Source organism: Rhea americana, unplaced genomic scaffold (assembly GCF_003343005.1).
Source record: "Rhea americana isolate MKP2758 unplaced genomic scaffold, rheAme1 scaffold_332, whole genome shotgun sequence".
Classification (NCBI taxonomy): domain Eukaryota; kingdom Metazoa; phylum Chordata; class Aves; order Rheiformes; family Rheidae; genus Rhea; species Rhea americana.
This window is the reverse complement of record NW_028186460.1, coordinates 655,520-673,058: the sequence shown is the minus strand read 5'-3', so window position 1 is coordinate 673,058 and position 17,539 is coordinate 655,520. Positions and strand designations below refer to the sequence as shown.

The 17,539-nt window shown below is 35.6% G+C and overlaps 1 protein-coding gene across 2 annotated transcripts in view; it reads left to right on the top strand.

Moving 5' to 3' along the window:
* Positions 1-17,539, top strand: part of L3MBTL3 (L3MBTL histone methyl-lysine binding protein 3) — a 78,303-nt gene that overhangs the window by 53,949 nt on the left and 6,815 nt on the right. The window contains exons 16-18 of one of the 2 annotated variants that reach the window (XM_085311125.1): positions 2,883-3,029; positions 4,480-4,644; positions 11,202-11,293. In XM_085311125.1, the coding sequence (XP_085167251.1) occupies positions 2,883-3,029; positions 4,480-4,644; positions 11,202-11,293 (404 nt within the window). The remainder of the gene's footprint in view (positions 1-2,882; positions 3,030-4,479; positions 4,645-11,201; positions 11,294-17,539) is intronic. The other variant, XM_085311126.1, reaches the window with a different exon arrangement.

The window sequence follows — 17,539 nt, the reverse complement described above, 5'->3', positions numbered from 1 at the left end:
TTATAGGCTTTTTTTCTTATTTTGTAATTTAAAACATGATAATAGTATTGGTAAATAGAAGACTTCAGCTAGGAGCTGAAATTGTATTGTCAGTTTTCATTGTAATGTAAGGCTTGTTTAGTAATACGCAACTGAAGTTAAATATGAAATTATTTTATGGTGTTTTCCTGAGAGGACCTCTAACTGTGAGCATAGAAATTCAAAAGAAGATTACATGCTTTGCCTGTAGTGATAGGAAAACTGGTATTAAACAATATATTCCTGAGTTTCTGATAACTTTGTTTTATCACAATGGTACTAGCTTGTCAAAGCAAGTACTTAAATCTTGTTGGCATCAGCCTCTTGAATTCTTTTTCTGAATAGGAGCCTATTTCGTTCATTTGAAAGGGAAAAGAGACATCATTGTGATAGATGCAGCAATATAAAGAATTGAGGCTGTAGAAGACCTTTCTGTCTTTCCTAGTCTCCCTCATTTCTTCCCCATRCATTAATTCATGTTCTTTTGTTCTTTTAAAATGTCTCACAGACACTATCTTAAGACAGACAAACCCAGTTGGTAGAAAAATAAATGTAAGTAGAAGGATATAAAAAATCTAAAAATGCAAAATTCTGCTTAATAGAAATTAGAAATAAAAGTTAAATGCTCCAGGTAACATTTTTCTTTGTATATTCTGTTCCAAATCTTAAACTATTTCATAAAAAAGAAATCCTGTATTTCAAGTGTAGTCCAGACACCCTTTTGGCTGTATCTTATGAGGCTGTTTAAAATTCTGCTATGAAGTTCCTGTACCAAAAGACTTCAGTGCCTAAAGAATTCAGAGGAGGTGCTGGGACTACTGTCCAGTCCCTCAGAAGGAGGCAAAGCTGGCTGTCCTGTTTTTCATAGGTTGCTTGGGGAAYGTTCTGTGTCAGTTGCACTGCACAGACTGCTGTGGAATGCCGTCTGCTTGGAATGGCGTTAAATAGGGATCTCATCTTGATTAGAAAAGCAGAACTAGTGTTTTTCCTCTGTAATTCAAGTTCAGCAAAGCTATATATGTGTGTATATATATTTGTGTGTGTGTATATATTTTTTTAATGTTGATATTGTAATGTTTTCAAATGAACCTGCTGGAAAAAGAATCAGACATACTATTTGAATCTTGTCTAGATAACTCCAGCAAGGACAGACTGACTTGGCTTCTATAGCTTTAAGGAATTTTCTCTTTATTATRCTAGTGCTGAGGTACATCTGATTTTCTACCAACTTATTACTTACATTGGTATGACCAAAATTAAGGTTACTGTTACTAGTCCAACTTCATAGTATGAGTTGATTCATACTCACTGTACTCCCAAAGCTTCATGGGCAAATGAGAAGGGGAATGTACGCTCTATTTGTATAAAAGGCCTTGTTTTCATGCTGTGCTTTGTAAAATAAACACAACAATGAAAGTTTTTTTTTTTTTTTAATCGGAAGTGGCAGGCATATTGCTGGCAAGGTAGATTGCTGTTCATATTAGTTTTGTTTGAAAATCTAATGTGTAACGATTGGTGAAGCAAATGAAATATTACAATGATTTGTGAAAGGGCAGATAGTTATATTCTTGAAAGGAGAATAAGCAAAATCCCAGTTGGTGTTTTCTTGCATTTTACTGTTGTAGAACTCCATGTAATAACATACATGCCTAGGAAAGCATAATTTTGTATGTCATAGGTGATCAGCTACAAGTAGAGCATTKTGCTTAATATAGCTTCCTCTAGATTTGAAAATTTAGTATATTGTTGATCACTGTCTTGGAATATGCATACCTTTCAGAACTTGGGGCATTATCTTAGAAGTGTGAGGTGAATATTTAGCCAGACTAATCATCTGAGCATTACGTAGCGTTCTTTGCTAGTTCAGCACGGTGTGTTTTGGGTTGCTGTCATTTTCTATCCTAACTTGTGGAAGAGCAAGTTTTCTGATTTTGGGAGGTACAATTTCCACATTTATTAGAATAATATTTAGAAGCCATCTTAAAAGCACTATGTCAGGTTCTCTTCTTCACTAGCTTGAGTGCAGTGAAATGGGGAGTGTAGCAAAGAGTGCAATGAATGCTTTTTCTTTGCAAATGAGATTTGGTGATATTGCATTAAGTACAACATACCTCACATTGCACCCTTGCAATACAGTCCAGTTTCTTTGTGGACATTACATAATAGAAATATGTTTCTTTACAGGACAGATAACCACAGGAGTGTAATTTGGTTATTTAAAGGGAGGTGGGTATAGTCAAAGGCATTCTGTATATTATGTGTAAAATACCTGATCACAGAATAGTTGAGGTAGGAAAGGACTTCTGGAGATCATCTGGTCCAACCTGTAAAGCAGGGTCAGCTAGAGTAGGTTTCCCAGGACCATGTTCAGTCAGGTTTTGAATGTCTCTAAAGATGGAGATTCCACAACCTCTTTGGGCAACCTGCTCCAGTGTTTGACTATCCTCACAATTATTTTTTTTCTTACATTCAGATAGAATTTTCTGTGTTTCAGTCTGTGGCCATTGGTTGTCTCTTGGAATTTTGTTAATGTGTGAGAGAGCACACATGCATCTTAAAAAGTAAATTACTGAACATTCATCAGACAATTTTCCAGAATGTATTCTGTAATATAAACTAATATAACTTCTTATGTATATTGCTGCAAAAGAAAACATGAAAAAACATTCAGGTTCAGGATTTTCATTAGTGTACTTCATAACGCTTTTATGTATTACAACACTGTTGCGTATTTTCTTATTTTATATATGCTGTCTGATTCCACCTGCTTCTATAAAACTGGTTTGTAATGTACTTTAATTGAACTGAGTGAAGTCTGTAAAGTGACTGAAAATAAGGAGACATTTCCGTGCCTCGAATTCCAGTGCAGTCAGCTGTCCGTATTCTGAGATCAACTTGAACAAAGAAAGCCTCTTACCTGATCGGTTGAGTGGGGAGATGCCTGCAATGAATCCTGGCCCAAGAAGCAGGAAAGTGGAAGATAGTGAAAGATCCACCTCTCCTGTTATCAGGTAATTACAATCAGAGCAATATCTCTGCTAACAGCAATACAACTGTTCATTTCAGTGCTCTGTAAAATAATTCATTGTGGTRTAAGGGTTGAATAGATTCAGAAAGGCCTGTCTATTTATCTGAATTTTCATTTACGGGGAAGGAGTGGTTTTATCAGTGCTCATAGAAAAGGTCAYTGAGCTTACAAAGATTGATACTGATCTTATTATGTATGATTTAACAAGAACTTCATTTCTCCTAACTCTGCGGACTACTAGGTGGTAAATTACAATTTCAAACGGATTTTTTGCTGGTTGATTTCACTTAAGAAAATGATTCGTTTCTTTCTGTTGTTTGCTGGGGCAGCCTTACTGACATGAGTATATATATGAGTGTTGCTCTTCAAAGAATAGCCATTGTAAATGTTGTTATTGTGGGAGCAGGAAATCGAATCACCAGAAATAAGTTTTGCAAGAACAGTACTGTAACATTCTGTAAGTAATGCTTCTAGAAGGAACACTAGTGCAAAATAATGGAAGTGATACCAAGAGGCTTTTCAGAGATAATTTTCTATAAGAAATCGTTGATACTGACTTCTGTGCTTATTTTGGGTTGGGAGGGGATACTGGAGAATTTTAGAAGAAAAGGAAGAGAAGAGGAGCTTTTCATTCTTTTCAAGGCCTACATTAATGTGTGTCATAGTGTGAGTGCTTATATTGAAGATGTTACCAGTTTCCACTGTAATGACTATGTATTTTCAATATTATTCATATTTTTAGTATTTTAAATTACATTCTTGGAGAGAATTTCAGCTCTATGCTTTAGAAACAAAATATCCAGCTATTGAAGAGCACTACCTGGATTGATTATTCCTGCAAGTGTAGAATTGTAGAAATCAAAGGTGTATTAATTATCCTCTGACAATTAACCTGAACATATTCCCAATGAAGCCAGAAACAGTTTCATCAGTATCCTCTGTGATACGGACAGCATCAATTACTGTTTTTTTCATTGTCCAAACTGAGAGATTGTGTAGCATTTTTAAAGAGTCCTAGATATATGAATGTATATTATGAGAAGGAGAGTAGGGATAGGAAGGAAATGATGCTGTAGTTTGTGTGTGTGTGTGTGTGTGTGTGTGTGTGTGTGTGTGTGTGTGTGTTACAAACCTTTGAGGTGAATAGTTTATTATCAAAAATTCTATTGGTCAAATTCTGTTCCTTTTAAATTACCTAGTTTTACCTTTGACTTAAAGAGAAACAGGAGTTCAGTGTTGTGATTTCTGAAAATCCCTGGTATACAATTTTGTTTGTGGCAAGTGAGAAAGTTATATAATTAAAAAAAAATTCTTATAGCTTACAGTTCTTTAATTGCACTAATAAATCTTTACCAACAGAGAAAATAAGTTGAACAGCACCTCAGCTGCTGTTCAACTCAGCTTTAAACATTGTGATCATTTATTTTAAACAGCGATAGAAAATGCCCTAGTCCTGATCATATAGGCGTGAAATCTCCAACTCATAATCGATCATCTGGGAAGTCTGTGTCAGAAATGATTAAGCAGGAAGATCCAGAAAGTAAATCTCCTTGCAGGAAGCCCCTATTATGTGATGTGAAAGAAAAGAAGCCATCTGGGTAACTATCAATTCCTTTCAAAGTGTGGGTTGTTTGGAGACTGTCAACATAAAATGCAACTTATCGCACAGTACAGTACAGTGATCTATTAGTGGAACTCTTGGAAGCAGTGAGGAAAGGCATGAAGTTCTTCACTTGTCTTTATATTAGAAATAGGGAGGAAGAGAAATGGTGTCGCAGTGTATGCAAGAAATAAGTAATGCAAATCAGAGAGGAAAAGAAAAATACTCCAAGACAGAGAAATTACTGGAAGTTTAGACCTGGGATTTCCCTGCCTCTCTTTACAAATATGTTAGTTTATATTTGGGAGTATGTACATACATTTAAAAGTGAGTAATTACTTAACTCTTAAGTTTTGGAGTATTTTTTAACAAAAGAATGGCATGGGATAGTTTCTGGACCAGTATTGGAAAGCTGTATTTGTGGCTGTCTTTGAGCTATCTTTGAAATTAGCAGATACTCTTCAGTGTTTTCAAGGACTTACATGAGGGAATAGAGTTGCCTACATTTTAAATTAATTGCAGTATCAGTGCATTGTTCTATTGGTTGTTTTCCTACAGAAATAGAAGTAAGGCACCCTAGAACAAGAAACATAATTTATTATATCTTTRTATTAACAGTACTATCATAGATTCATAATATATGAACTGTAAGTGTTACTGTTAATGGCAAGTGCCTTGAGAGACTTTGGACAGTTAAATTTCTAGGGTAAATACCTCACAGTAAAGTTCAAAGATTGAAACTTGCTGCTTAATTAAGAAGCAATTAAATCTCCTGAAACTTTGATCTAGTCAGCAATTCCTTTCTTCCATAAAAAATGTATTCCTAAAAAAAAATCTCAAAAGCTATGTAGCTGTAATTGAAAATCTATTCTTTATTTTCCCATCAGTTTCAATGAAAAAAATACTAATTACATAAATACACAATATATGTAATTTATTGAATAAGATACAATAATTTTTTATAATGCAAGTAGCATTTTGTCTCTGAGAGATGCACAAAGCTGTATGTGTATTTCTGTCTTCTCTGGAAGAACCTGAATGTTTAACCTTTCATTTAAGAAAAAAAAATGTAGTCTGACCAGCAACCCTGCATTATATTACCTGAATTGACTGCTGTTTAGTSTGGTAGTTAAATCTCATAGTTACCTTTCTGTTGGTCCTAATACCTCCTGCATAAAAACATTGCAGACATATGGATAATCCACTGCTCTCCTTCATGATGTGTTCCAACAAATTGTTAAAACATATACCCAATTGTTCATTTGAATAGGTTTGGCATCCAACTTGTAGTTGGTCTGTAATTTCTCTGCTTTCTCTATATTCACAAAAGGATACTTAAGCACCTGATACTTTCTCCCCAGAATGGAAGCCTTTATTTAGCCTTTAGATGACCTTTGTATACCTATTACCAATTTTTTTAAAATACTCCTTTTTAGAATGTGAACTTCAGAATTGTACTTATTGGTCCATGTCAGTCTCTGAAGTGCCATGGACAGGAAGAAAATGTCTTCTGTGCTGCTACTCTTTTTGTAGCACTTAAGGTCACATTAGTTCTTTTGAAACAGCTGAACTGGAAGCTCAAATCTAGCAGTTAACAGAGGTGTTGTTAGTTCCAAATACTGCCCAGAGTAGGATCCCTACAGACATTCCGCATTCCCTGTRTGTGTACAATTGCAGTTGTCTTCAAGCAATTTGTTTGAGTAAGACGAATTAGATTGTATTTTTTAAGATTATAGATGATCCTGCTGCAAGGGGCATGAGCAGAAAAGTGTGCTAAATTCAAGCATTGTGTGGTATGAGGAGTCATGGTAGGCTGGTCTCAGCTTTGCATATAAGACTTTCCAGAAATCACCTACTTCATTTCTGAATACTGAAAAATCTATGATTCTAAAATAGAAATAGAATAGAAAGAAATTTCCTGCAAGTATGAGCCTCTATGTCTACAGAGAGCTTAAGTTCTTCATTCTGGTCATTTTCTGTGATGATCAAGGTCACTGTGCCTGGAGAGGGTCTGTATGACAAAAAAAAAAAAAAAAAAAACAGGCCTAACTGGGTTGAAAGAATGGTTAGCTTTCCAAGTTAATTCTAGATTATTTGGTAGTGGAAGTTCCTTAGGATTTACATTTTATAATATGCGTTAAAGTAGTACCTGGTAACTATAATAGTCACCCATTGTATAACCATTACACAAAGACATAGAAGATTATTTTACAGTTGGTGGCATCAGCTTAAACCAGATTTGGAACAGGTGCAGAGATTATGCTTGTTCTGCGGAGTAGCTCAAGATTTAGCCTAGGTTATCCAGGACTAATTCAGGAAAAAAAAATGAACGGTATCTACCACTTTCAGATACATCTCCACACTGATTTCATACTTCATAATGGTGAGGTCTGTCATCACCTAATGCTGCATCTCATCCAAATATGTCAGATAAGGAGGTCGTAAATATAAGATTGGCCTAAAAAAAGAAAAAAAAAAAAAACGCCCTGGAGAAAAGGAGAGGGATGGAAGAAACACAGTCTTACCATATCCTCCTCATCTGAAGCTCTTTTCTAAAGCTAAACTACTTGTCACTTATTTGGGATTGCAGAGGTACAAAAGATAACATCCACTATTATCTGAATTGGATACAAAATCCCATCCTCAAATGGTCATGAATCTTGAACAATTTATCTGCCTTATGGTCAGGAACTTTCCTGGAGAAATTTATAGCCAGCTTCAGTGCCAGTTCCAGATTTTACTGAGCAGATTCTTGCGGGGGTGTAGATCAGACTGGTGAGTCTTCCTGCACATGATAGAAAGAGCAAGCTTTCCTAAGAAAGAGATGAAACTGAATGAATTTGTAATTCCTCAGCAGAAAGAATATCTTCAGGGAATGTTTCAGGCATTGATATTGTGAATTCTTTGGAGAATGTTCTACTGTGTGATAGCAATGTCTTCCTGTAGGCTAGAATCGTTCATCAGTGAAGATGTTAGATTAGCATGATTCAGATCAGCCAATGGTTTACAAAGACAACCAGCAAGCTTATTCATACTTCACATTTATATAAATCATAATCATGATGGAGGAAGTATCATAGTTCAGAAGAGGAATAAAATAATTCTGTATCTTCTTAAGAAGCTAACTAACAAATAATAAAGAATACAAATAGTTTATTTTTTTACTCCTTGTTTTTTTTCCCCTGATATCAATAATTAGCTATGGGGGAAAAGTACTGAGTAATACATACTTCTGTAATTTACTGTGTATAGAGCTAGAATGGTGAACAAACTTTTCATGACATTTAGCAGTTGAAGAGTGACAAACAATTCTTAGTTTGCAAAATTATAAAACAAAATTTTTCTTTATTTGGGAAGAATATTTTTAAAAGAAATTTAAATTACAGAAGAAGCACTGAAATTTAGCATGAGACTAAACTTGCCTTATCTGTGTTTTCAGACAGTGTTTGAATAGGTGGAATCCATAGAATAAGAACGTATTTTTGAAGTAATTACTATAACTTGTCCAGAGAAAATACTATGAAGAATATCAAGTGGAATTAATATTTTATCAATAATAATGTTTTTAATCTCAGGTATGATTCTTCATAGTAGATCATGCAGCCAGTGAAATTATATGTTCAAATTCTCCTTAAACTATGATTGCATTTAAGGAATATGGAATATAGCTAAGAAAAAATTAACAAGCTTTTAAATTAGTTTAAAATAGCTGCTTCAGAAGAAGTAGAAACTTTTCTTTCCCCAGCATGTTTATGGACATAACAATAAAAAATCTGAAGAACTCCTCTATGATGTATTCTCACTGTGCTATGAAAATAATTTCTATGTCATTAGTCATATTCAAGTGAATATAAACGGGGRAAAAAAAGCCAGTTTCCTAAGTAGTTCTTAGATGTATCTGTGTTAAATGATAGTTGTCTTTCATTGTTTTAATCATAGTTCTAATAAATTCACCTTTTTWAAAAATAAACACTGACTTTACAAATCTCTCTTAAAACTTAATTAACGGACAATTTATTTGATCTTTCATTTTTTTAGAGAGTGCTATTTTTATGACACCCTGAAATAGCGAATTATCTGTTCACTGTGTTTAGTCAATCTCAATCAGATAGTAACAACCTTCTGCCAACTTTGAGGTACCCAAAGGCTCTGCAGTTTGTGTTTGATCTGTTTGACTACACTGATGCCTATCTGAATTTCATGCTCTACCTTTCACATTCCTTGTGAGTTCCAGCACAATTGGAGAGAACCTTCAGCTGAATAAAATTCCTTTTAAAAAGGCRTGAAACATGGGCGTCACAACATATATGAACTGCTAGAGTTATTAAATATTGAGCATCTGGTTATTGCAATACCCAGTGGATCTTTTTAGATGTGTATTCAGAGTACATGTGCATAATTGAAGTCACAGATATGCATACTTGTGTGCTCTTTAGCTGCTGAGCTCCTAGTATGGATTGAATTGTGTTTGACTTTAATGSAGTGTGTAAGTCTTCATGTTCCAGGTAATCTTTTGTTTCATAGAAGTACTTGGTTGAAGAACCAACTACATATACAACCAACCACAAGATTTAATGTGTTGTGTTAAATCTAAGTGGTGCTTAGAAAGCTAATTTCCAGTTCTCCTTTGCCTTTGCCTTCTTTTTCTCCTTACCCTTCCCACCAGTAACAGATATGTATGCCTGCAAATGTTCGTTCATACTAGAAAATCGGTTTGCAAAAGTATGTGCATAAAAAACTGCAGCCTGTTCCTGAGATTAAAATTCAAGATAGAGGGGCTGTGCATCTTCACAGTGGATGGGGAATTTCACTGTAATTGATATTACACTCTGGAAATACTTACAATTAAGAGGATGATTACACAGTCTTGGGGATCAAATGGTGCTAGCTAATAAAAGAAAAATCGATTTATCTTCCCCCTCATCCCCTAAACCTTTCAATTTGTGATATAATCCTATATTTAACTAGTGAGGCAAAATTTCTGGATGTATGTTTCTATGAAAGTTGTCCTCGAGAAAATATGAAGGTGGGTGTTTCCTCACAAGTTTTTTAATGTTGAATCACATTTATCATTTGCTTTGGCTCCAGAATTAATTGCACACATCATGCTTCAAAAGATTTCATATTTGGGGGTTAGAAAAATATTTTTTCAGTAAATAAATGTAAGTGGTATTTCTGAGAAAGATACTGTAAAGAAGTTAGTCATGCCAAAAGAAGACAGACTTGTTACACTTATTCCATTAGCTGTGTCTGTAATACCATTTGTGTCATGTCAAATACTAAGGAGGCTAGATTTCTGATCTGTGGTGTTCATTTTGCACCATTTGTAGTGTATCTTACATACTTATGTTGATATCAGGGAACTACAGTTCCTACCTGATTTATTGCCTAAATGTTTACTCATATTTAATAGATTGTATGTATAAATAATAGAATTAAACAGGCCTGTTTCTTTTGTGAGTTTATGTGATGAGATTGGCTAATCTTGTCTAATAAGATGTTAGCTCTAGTTCAGACTTTTTATCCAGGTTTGGGGCATTTTTAAAGATCATCTTGTTGATAGTTTCTCTGGTATCTAATAAGGCATGAGTTCATGTAGTGGGCTTTGTTTTAGTGTTGACTTTAAGGTCTCTGTGTCTGGTGGCTATTTTTACAAAATGTGTATTATCTACCTCATACCTGTGAGACCTTTGCATCTGTGATGGTTTAGTCAGAATTGGTCAATGTGTTCTCAAGTATTAAGGAGAGAAGGGAATAAATATACACATAATATCAGCAAGTTTACAAAAGCTTCATTTTGCAAGAAACCTGGTTGGAAATAGCTTCTGAAGACAGAGTTTGAATTGAAACTTCCGATGGACTAGAACTAGGATGAAAATACCGTTTTCTTTTTTAAGCAGTTTCCTTCTTCTCACTTCTCTTCCCTATTAAAAGGGAGGGTCTTCCCTCAGTGCAGACATTTGGTCTGGCAAAACTGAGGGAGCAGCAACAGTCAGCAGGCAAGGACAGCTACTTTATCAGCTGGATAAGAAGTAACAAGAGGAAAAAAAAATGAGTGAGACCCCTAACAATTGTACAATGATGTGCTGGTACAGTGCAAGATTTGGAATAGGGTGGAGATGAAGATTTGACAGTAAAAAAGGAATAGATGTTGCTTAACATGGCTCCTGAAACATGCCTAGTTAACCGGTGAGCTTTTGTAGGAAATGCAGCATATGCAAATACAATGTTTTTTCAGTCTTCCGTACTCTGCTGCAGACTCATCCACTGCCTTATATATATTTTTTTTTCTAGCTGTGAACTCAAGTATGTTGATCTGACTCATGTTTAATTTGTACTGCTTTTGAACCTTTATTATAAAATGCATGTCAAGAGGTGTGTTGCCATCTGTGTAAGTTAGAAATTAGATCCTCTAATTTTTTTTTATGATGATACAGCCTTCATTGTGTGGGAATTCTTCAGTGTTAGTAACAATATTGCATAATTAGCAAGAGACTTTATCATGCTTAGTGATTTTTATGATATAATATAAAATGAACATCTTGTTTTCCTCAGTGGAGTGCAACAAACAAAGGACTCCATAAAGAACAAAGAGTGTGAAGAAGAGGAGATGGAAAATAAGCTRCTCGTTTCAAATGAAATGAAAGGTAACTTGGCAATACTTCATTTGTCTGGTTCTAAAATCTGCAGATCTAAAGGAATATGATAATCTTTTTAATTTTTTGTGGAAAGTGCACTGCAGCTTACTTTCCACATTCACTGTTTGCCTCCAAAAATCTTTTGGCAGAAGCACTTTTACCCCTTTGTTTCTTTATCTTGTAATCAACAGAGGATTTGCTAAGAACTTTTCAGAGCTGTAAAGGTGAATGTAAATTGAATACTGGTATAAAAGTTTCATTTCAAGATTATCTTTTCCTCTGGATTTAAAAACAGGCGATTAAGCCAAAGAGCTGTACAGGTATAAAATTAATTCATTGCTTCAAAAGCTTCAATGAAAGGAAAATTAAAGATGAAGAGTTGAGACACTGGAGTCATAATGCAAAGTTAAGGTGGCTTATTCTACCCAAAGTTGTTGAAAAAAATGATACATGAAGAAAGATTGAAAAATTATTTTGTTTAGCCTAGAGAAGAGAAAACTTGGGAAGAGCGGCTTACGGTCTTCTGATAACTCAGAGGTATTTACAGAGAAGATGGAAGTACTCTCTTCTCAAGGATGTATGATGGCAGGACAAGAGGCAGTAGATACAAGTTGCTTCAGTGGAAATTCTGTCTGGATATGAGAAAAAATTCTTCACCATGTGAACAGTTGGAATAGGCTGCCCAGAGAAGTAGTAGATGTATTCTGCTGGAAATACTTAGGACTTGACTTGACAAGACAGCTTGTCAAGATACCAAGTTACCAGGTACTCTGGACAAGTTAATCTAATGCCCTGCTCTAACAGAAAGTTGGATCAGATGWTCTCCAGAGGTCCCTTCCAATGTAGATGTTTCTTTAGTTCTGTGATTCTGTATGATTATGTTATTGCTGTGTCAAAACTCTTGACTGTTCACTGACCTGGTTTGATAGTTCGAGGTAACTGTTCATTATTCATTTTTGTCCTTGTTACTCAAAAAGAATACAGAGCAAAAACAGAGCATCGCAGTTCTGAGTAATTACTTKCAATGTGTGAGACTCTGTATGTCAGACTACTTAGTTACTGTGTGCATTATTTACAGTGCATTGTTTCAGTGCAGTTTTTGATGCAGTATGTCAATTCATACAGGAKCAATGAGAAGCTAGGTGGTCTTAATTTCGTAGTTTAATTCCTGAACTTTTTATATTTTTCTTCAGTGGTTAATTGTACAATACACAAAATGCATAAGACTTTTGTCAGGAATCTTAAAGAAGGCTTCAGTAATTGTAGTTCTTTAAGGGCTGCCTTAAATTTTAAAGAAGATCATCTTCATTAAACCCTGAAAATTCCTCTGGACTAACAGAGCCTGACACAAACATAACACAAATATAAGGCAGTATTTTAGTTCTAATTATTAACCCCTGATACACCTACTTTATCTTAAAACAATGCTTGTCCGCCAGCACTTTTTAAATAGATGTGAGAGGTACTGTGAAGACTGTGTAAAGTAGGAAAGAATCTATCTAGTACAAGAGCTATGCAAAGATTTTAGAAATCCATATTGTGAAGGTATTTTGAAGTGTGCTGCAGTTCAGATTTCTGGAGAAAATAAAAGAATCTCTCTAAAGCAAATGAAAAGAAAAATTGGTTTTGGTCATTTTAAGTATTTTGTTTCAGCAGAATAGAAACATACTCTTTCAATGTTGACTTTGCATTATGTAACACAGTACAAAAATTTTGAAGTACAAGTAGTTCAGAATGTTTTAAATTCTTCGTTTTTTTTTCTTAATTCTAAGAAAACTGGCCTCATTTTGTAAAGCATTTAGATTCTGGCAGAACTCAATATTGACCAAATTTGTGTAGTTTCATCAACAAGTTCTACTTAATACTTAGGATGCATTTTCATGTGGAGTCCTGCAGAATTAGATTTGTAAAACCAGAAAACTTTCTTACTTTGTTGTTTACAGAGTGATTCTTTTAACCTCATTTAAATATATATATATTAACTTGGGGCATTATTCACGTAAATRTGGCATAGTACCGAAACTTTAGATTGGAAGTTGATCTCTGAGTTTGTGCTATCGTAGCCACAGAAAGCTCTAGCTTAAGTAGTTTCAATTGGGCAGACTCCTGTGGACTAGCTGAGCTTGTTGCCCTGTTTTTTCTGCATGTCTCTTACATTATGATTCTCTGACATATTTTTGACATGCTCATTTGTCTGTTTTTCTACTGCTACTCTAGAAAACACGTACTGTGCTTCTGTTTTCCTCTTTTGGAGAAAGATTATTTAGAGTCAACGAGCTCCACTGAAATCAGAGCCCTATTATACTAGTTTTTGTATGGACACAAATCCTGTGTTTGAAAGTCTGATCTAGAACATAGAGGGGGCACGAATAGTGTTAGGTGTTTCTTGTTAATGCCAAAGAGTATTTGCCATTTAGCTTCTGTAAATTTAAATTACATTTTACTGGAAGGTACCTAAGAAGACAGAGGTGAAGTAAGAAGTACAGATATTTCAGGGAGAAGGATGACAAGGCACAGTTAAGTATTAAGAATAATGTAGGAACAGRTGGACTGAAACTGAAGGAAACATCAGTGGAGGACAGTGATTATGATTAAAATGGTAAACTTATTGCATCTATTTCTACTATCTTGCCTACTGCTAGCAAAAATTTTGTTTCTTCTCCCTTCCTCTGGTGCAAGAAAGCTGTAGCTCCATGCTGCAGCTAGCTGCAYGGTGCACCCCAAAGTCCTGTTCTCCTGAATGTACAGATCGAGACTTTATTTTGGAGTATGTTTTATCTGGTGTGCAGAGATTCCCTTTCCATTGAAACCAAGGCTTGCAAAGTGAGGAAGACAAGACCATGAGATGGGGGGTGCTTTTTATGCAGAAACTCGAAAGTCTASTGTTATAGGCATAGATTGAAGGCAAAATACTGCCTTTTGCACTGTCTTTTGCAAGAAGTTACCCCAGCTAAACCTAAACTCCTTGCCAAGGATGTGATTGCACCTGCTGTGGAGTTGGTTTTTTAACCCTGCTTCTTCTTGTTGCGTAAGTTAACATTTTTCATACTCATTTTGTGCAGTTTAGTATGTGAGGCAGATAAGACTCTGTTGATAAACAGAGGCATTTTTGTCCAGATCCGCAAGGTATTAGGCACTGAATACCTTTTCATGTCAATTACTAGAGCTCTTAATTGAATAGATGGAGGACAAGGTTCAGCATTAGGAAATGTCACTTTAGTGAACTTATTAGCTGCTAATCTGATGCTAATCTCATTCATAATCAGCTGAACTGTGTTTGCTGAAGTTTTGAAAAAAATAGCAGCGTGGGACAGAACAGTTAGAATTTGACAAAGCTATAAACTACAACTGCTRTGGAAGAAAGAGATTACTTTAGCTGTCATTACTGCCTGTTCTGATACACTCTTAGGTATACGTCTTTCTACACCTGCAGAAATGCTAGGAGTGCAGTTTGCTTGGAATTTYCTTCATGCAATATTATTGTCTGTTACTTACGCTACAATATCAATGTATTACATGCGTTGCAACTGGAGAACAAAAAAAAAAGCCTAATAAACTTTAATTTTCAAATCCAAGACTTTTTTTAGAAAGAAAATATCAGGGGGATAAGGATAGGGGATTCAAGAAAACAACGACAAAAGTATTTCTCAGTAAAATAGACTTTTCATTCAGCATGCATGCTGCCTCATGACTTTCTTGTCACTGAGATTTTTAGAAGTAGTAGGAGCTCTAAGGAGCTTTTGAAGGACAGCAGGAAAGTGCAGATATTTAAGGGAATCAATTCTGAGAGTATGAGTATGATACTGCAGAAAAAATGAGGATTTTATTTAAAATTCTAATCAGTAGGCTGACAGTCCTGATTAAATGGACTAGGAGTCAACTTTTGAATAATGAATGTTGAATATAAAGTGAGGCTAGATCTTGAARGTAACAAAAATTTAAGATGGACAGAAGAACCCAAGAGAAAGCTCTGAAAAGAGTTGTGTGCAGCATTTTGGAGAGACTGTACTTGTGTAAGCTAGAGGACAGGATGTTGCAGTAATTRTTACGTGCCATTACATCCTGGAGGAGAATTACAGCTACATAGATGAAGAAGAAAGTTAGCCAGTGAAAATTCAGAAAGAATAACCGTAGCTTGTGTGTGTGTGWGAGAGCCTTGAGTGAGATCTGATTTGAAGAACAAATAAAGGTCGTGAGCGATGGAGTGAAGACACAGGGGAGAGGATGCAATGCAGGGGACTGAGTTCTGGTTTTGTACTCTGGAGTTTGGAGTGATAAAGACTTTCAGCTAGACCAAAGAAGATAGTTCTGGGACAGAGATTTGGGAGTTGTCTGAAGTAGAGGTAAGTGTTTGAATTGAGAGAATCTGTCAGTAAAGCTGTCAAAGATAAAGTTGAGATCATTAAAGAGACTTTGTGGAGCTTCTACTAATGCAGGCTGGGTGGAGGAAGGAAGATTTTTCAAAGACAATGCCATAGGACCATTTAGAGGTGCAGGTGAGTCACTGAAACTGGGTAATGACAAGACTATAAAAAGGAGTGTTGAGATAATTAAAAAGAAAAAAGAAAAAAAGAAGCATGATAGATCAGATGGAAAAAGGTCAATATTCGAGTTAGAAGAATGCAGTACGGACTTGGATAAGCATAATTTCAAGTGAAAGGGGCAGAAGCTAGGGTGGAACTGGGGGAGAAATCCTGTGCTCATTTGATGATGCCATATAGAGGTGAATGGGAGAAAGGAAATAATAGTACAAAAATTGAAGAGGCAATCGAACTCAAAAATATTTTTTTAATGATGGGAGAGACTGAAGTATATTGGTTCAGTGAGCTTGGATAGAACTAAGGTTTGAATTGAGATGATGCTGAAGGTTATAGATTGGAGCAGCAGGCATGATAGTGGGAAGAGATTGATAGGAAAGACTGGAGGAAAGGATCTAGAGAAGAGTGAGAGTTAAAGGTAGTTACAAAAAGGAGTTTGATGAAGTGGGATCCTTGGAGCAAGGTTGAGGGAAGAGATGAGCACCAAAATCTTCGGTATATGGAAGAGCAGAGAAGGACTGGGTTAGTTAAGTGATAAGAAAAGGCAGATCAAACTGACAGGGAATTCCATTTTTTCATTTTTCTCTTGGGAAAAATCAGCAAAATTATCTGGAAAGAGAGGTAGAGGCTGGAGCAGAAGAGAGTCTGAGAARTGAAAAACACATGCTGCAAAGTGGTGTGAGCTTGAGTTGAAGTAGATTGGTTCAAATAAGATGACAGAACTGGTGTAGAAGAGTACAAACTCAGTGAAGAAAGTTGRTTTGTTGCAGGATTTCTGGAGAGGCATTTCTCAGCTTTACAGGTAGGTGCAGATGCTCAAACTAGATAGCTGAAACTAGTTTCAAGATGGCTTTACAGCATAGAATAACCTATATATTGTAGTGGCAGAGTGATTTCCTAGTACCTGCTATGCCTACAGTGCTGGTATTTTTACCAGAGCATCGTTTTCCTTCCTCTTCTCTCCCCCAACACAAAAGAAACTTTATGCTTAATGCATGAAAATGCAGTTCTGCTGTTTTACCCAAGTCTACCATAGCAGACAGCTGTGCTGCATTGGGTTCTTTTGCATTAGCAAGTAGTATGACCAGGTAGAAACAGATGTGTGAAGTGAAATACATAGTGCTGATGATTAATGTACACATTATCTGCATTTCAGGCAGTTTACTTCTTGAGCTTTACTTACGACATGCACTGAATGGCCAGTAGTGATTGGGGCACATTAAATGTGCTCCTGGAACTTAATTCTGGTTTGATTTTCATCCTAAATAAATCCAACTTGCATTCTCAAACTGCTTCATGCAGTGCACCAATGTGGGGGAAGTGAGGAGAGTCACTTCAAATACTCCTAGCTTGAACTAAAACACAAATGCAGATAAATCCTGTATTTGGCCACATTGGGTGTTCCAGACTGGTCCCCCTGAGCTGGCAGAAATCTGTAATATGAATTTGTGCTCTAGTTGTCATATAAAGACTACATATAAAACATATAAAGACTATAACAGTAAGAAGAGAGAGAACAATGAACAGCAACTTCCCAAAAATGAAAACAGARTGGAGCTATAATAGAAGTGAGTAATCCAAACAAGAATAGCCCAGAGAGTGAGTGATTGTGTGAAGTCATGTTAGAAAGGAATATTAGATACAGATTCTGTGTAGGCTGTTTTCATTCAGAAATTAACTCCAGAGGTTTTTCATAATTTTATTCAGCAATTGGGAA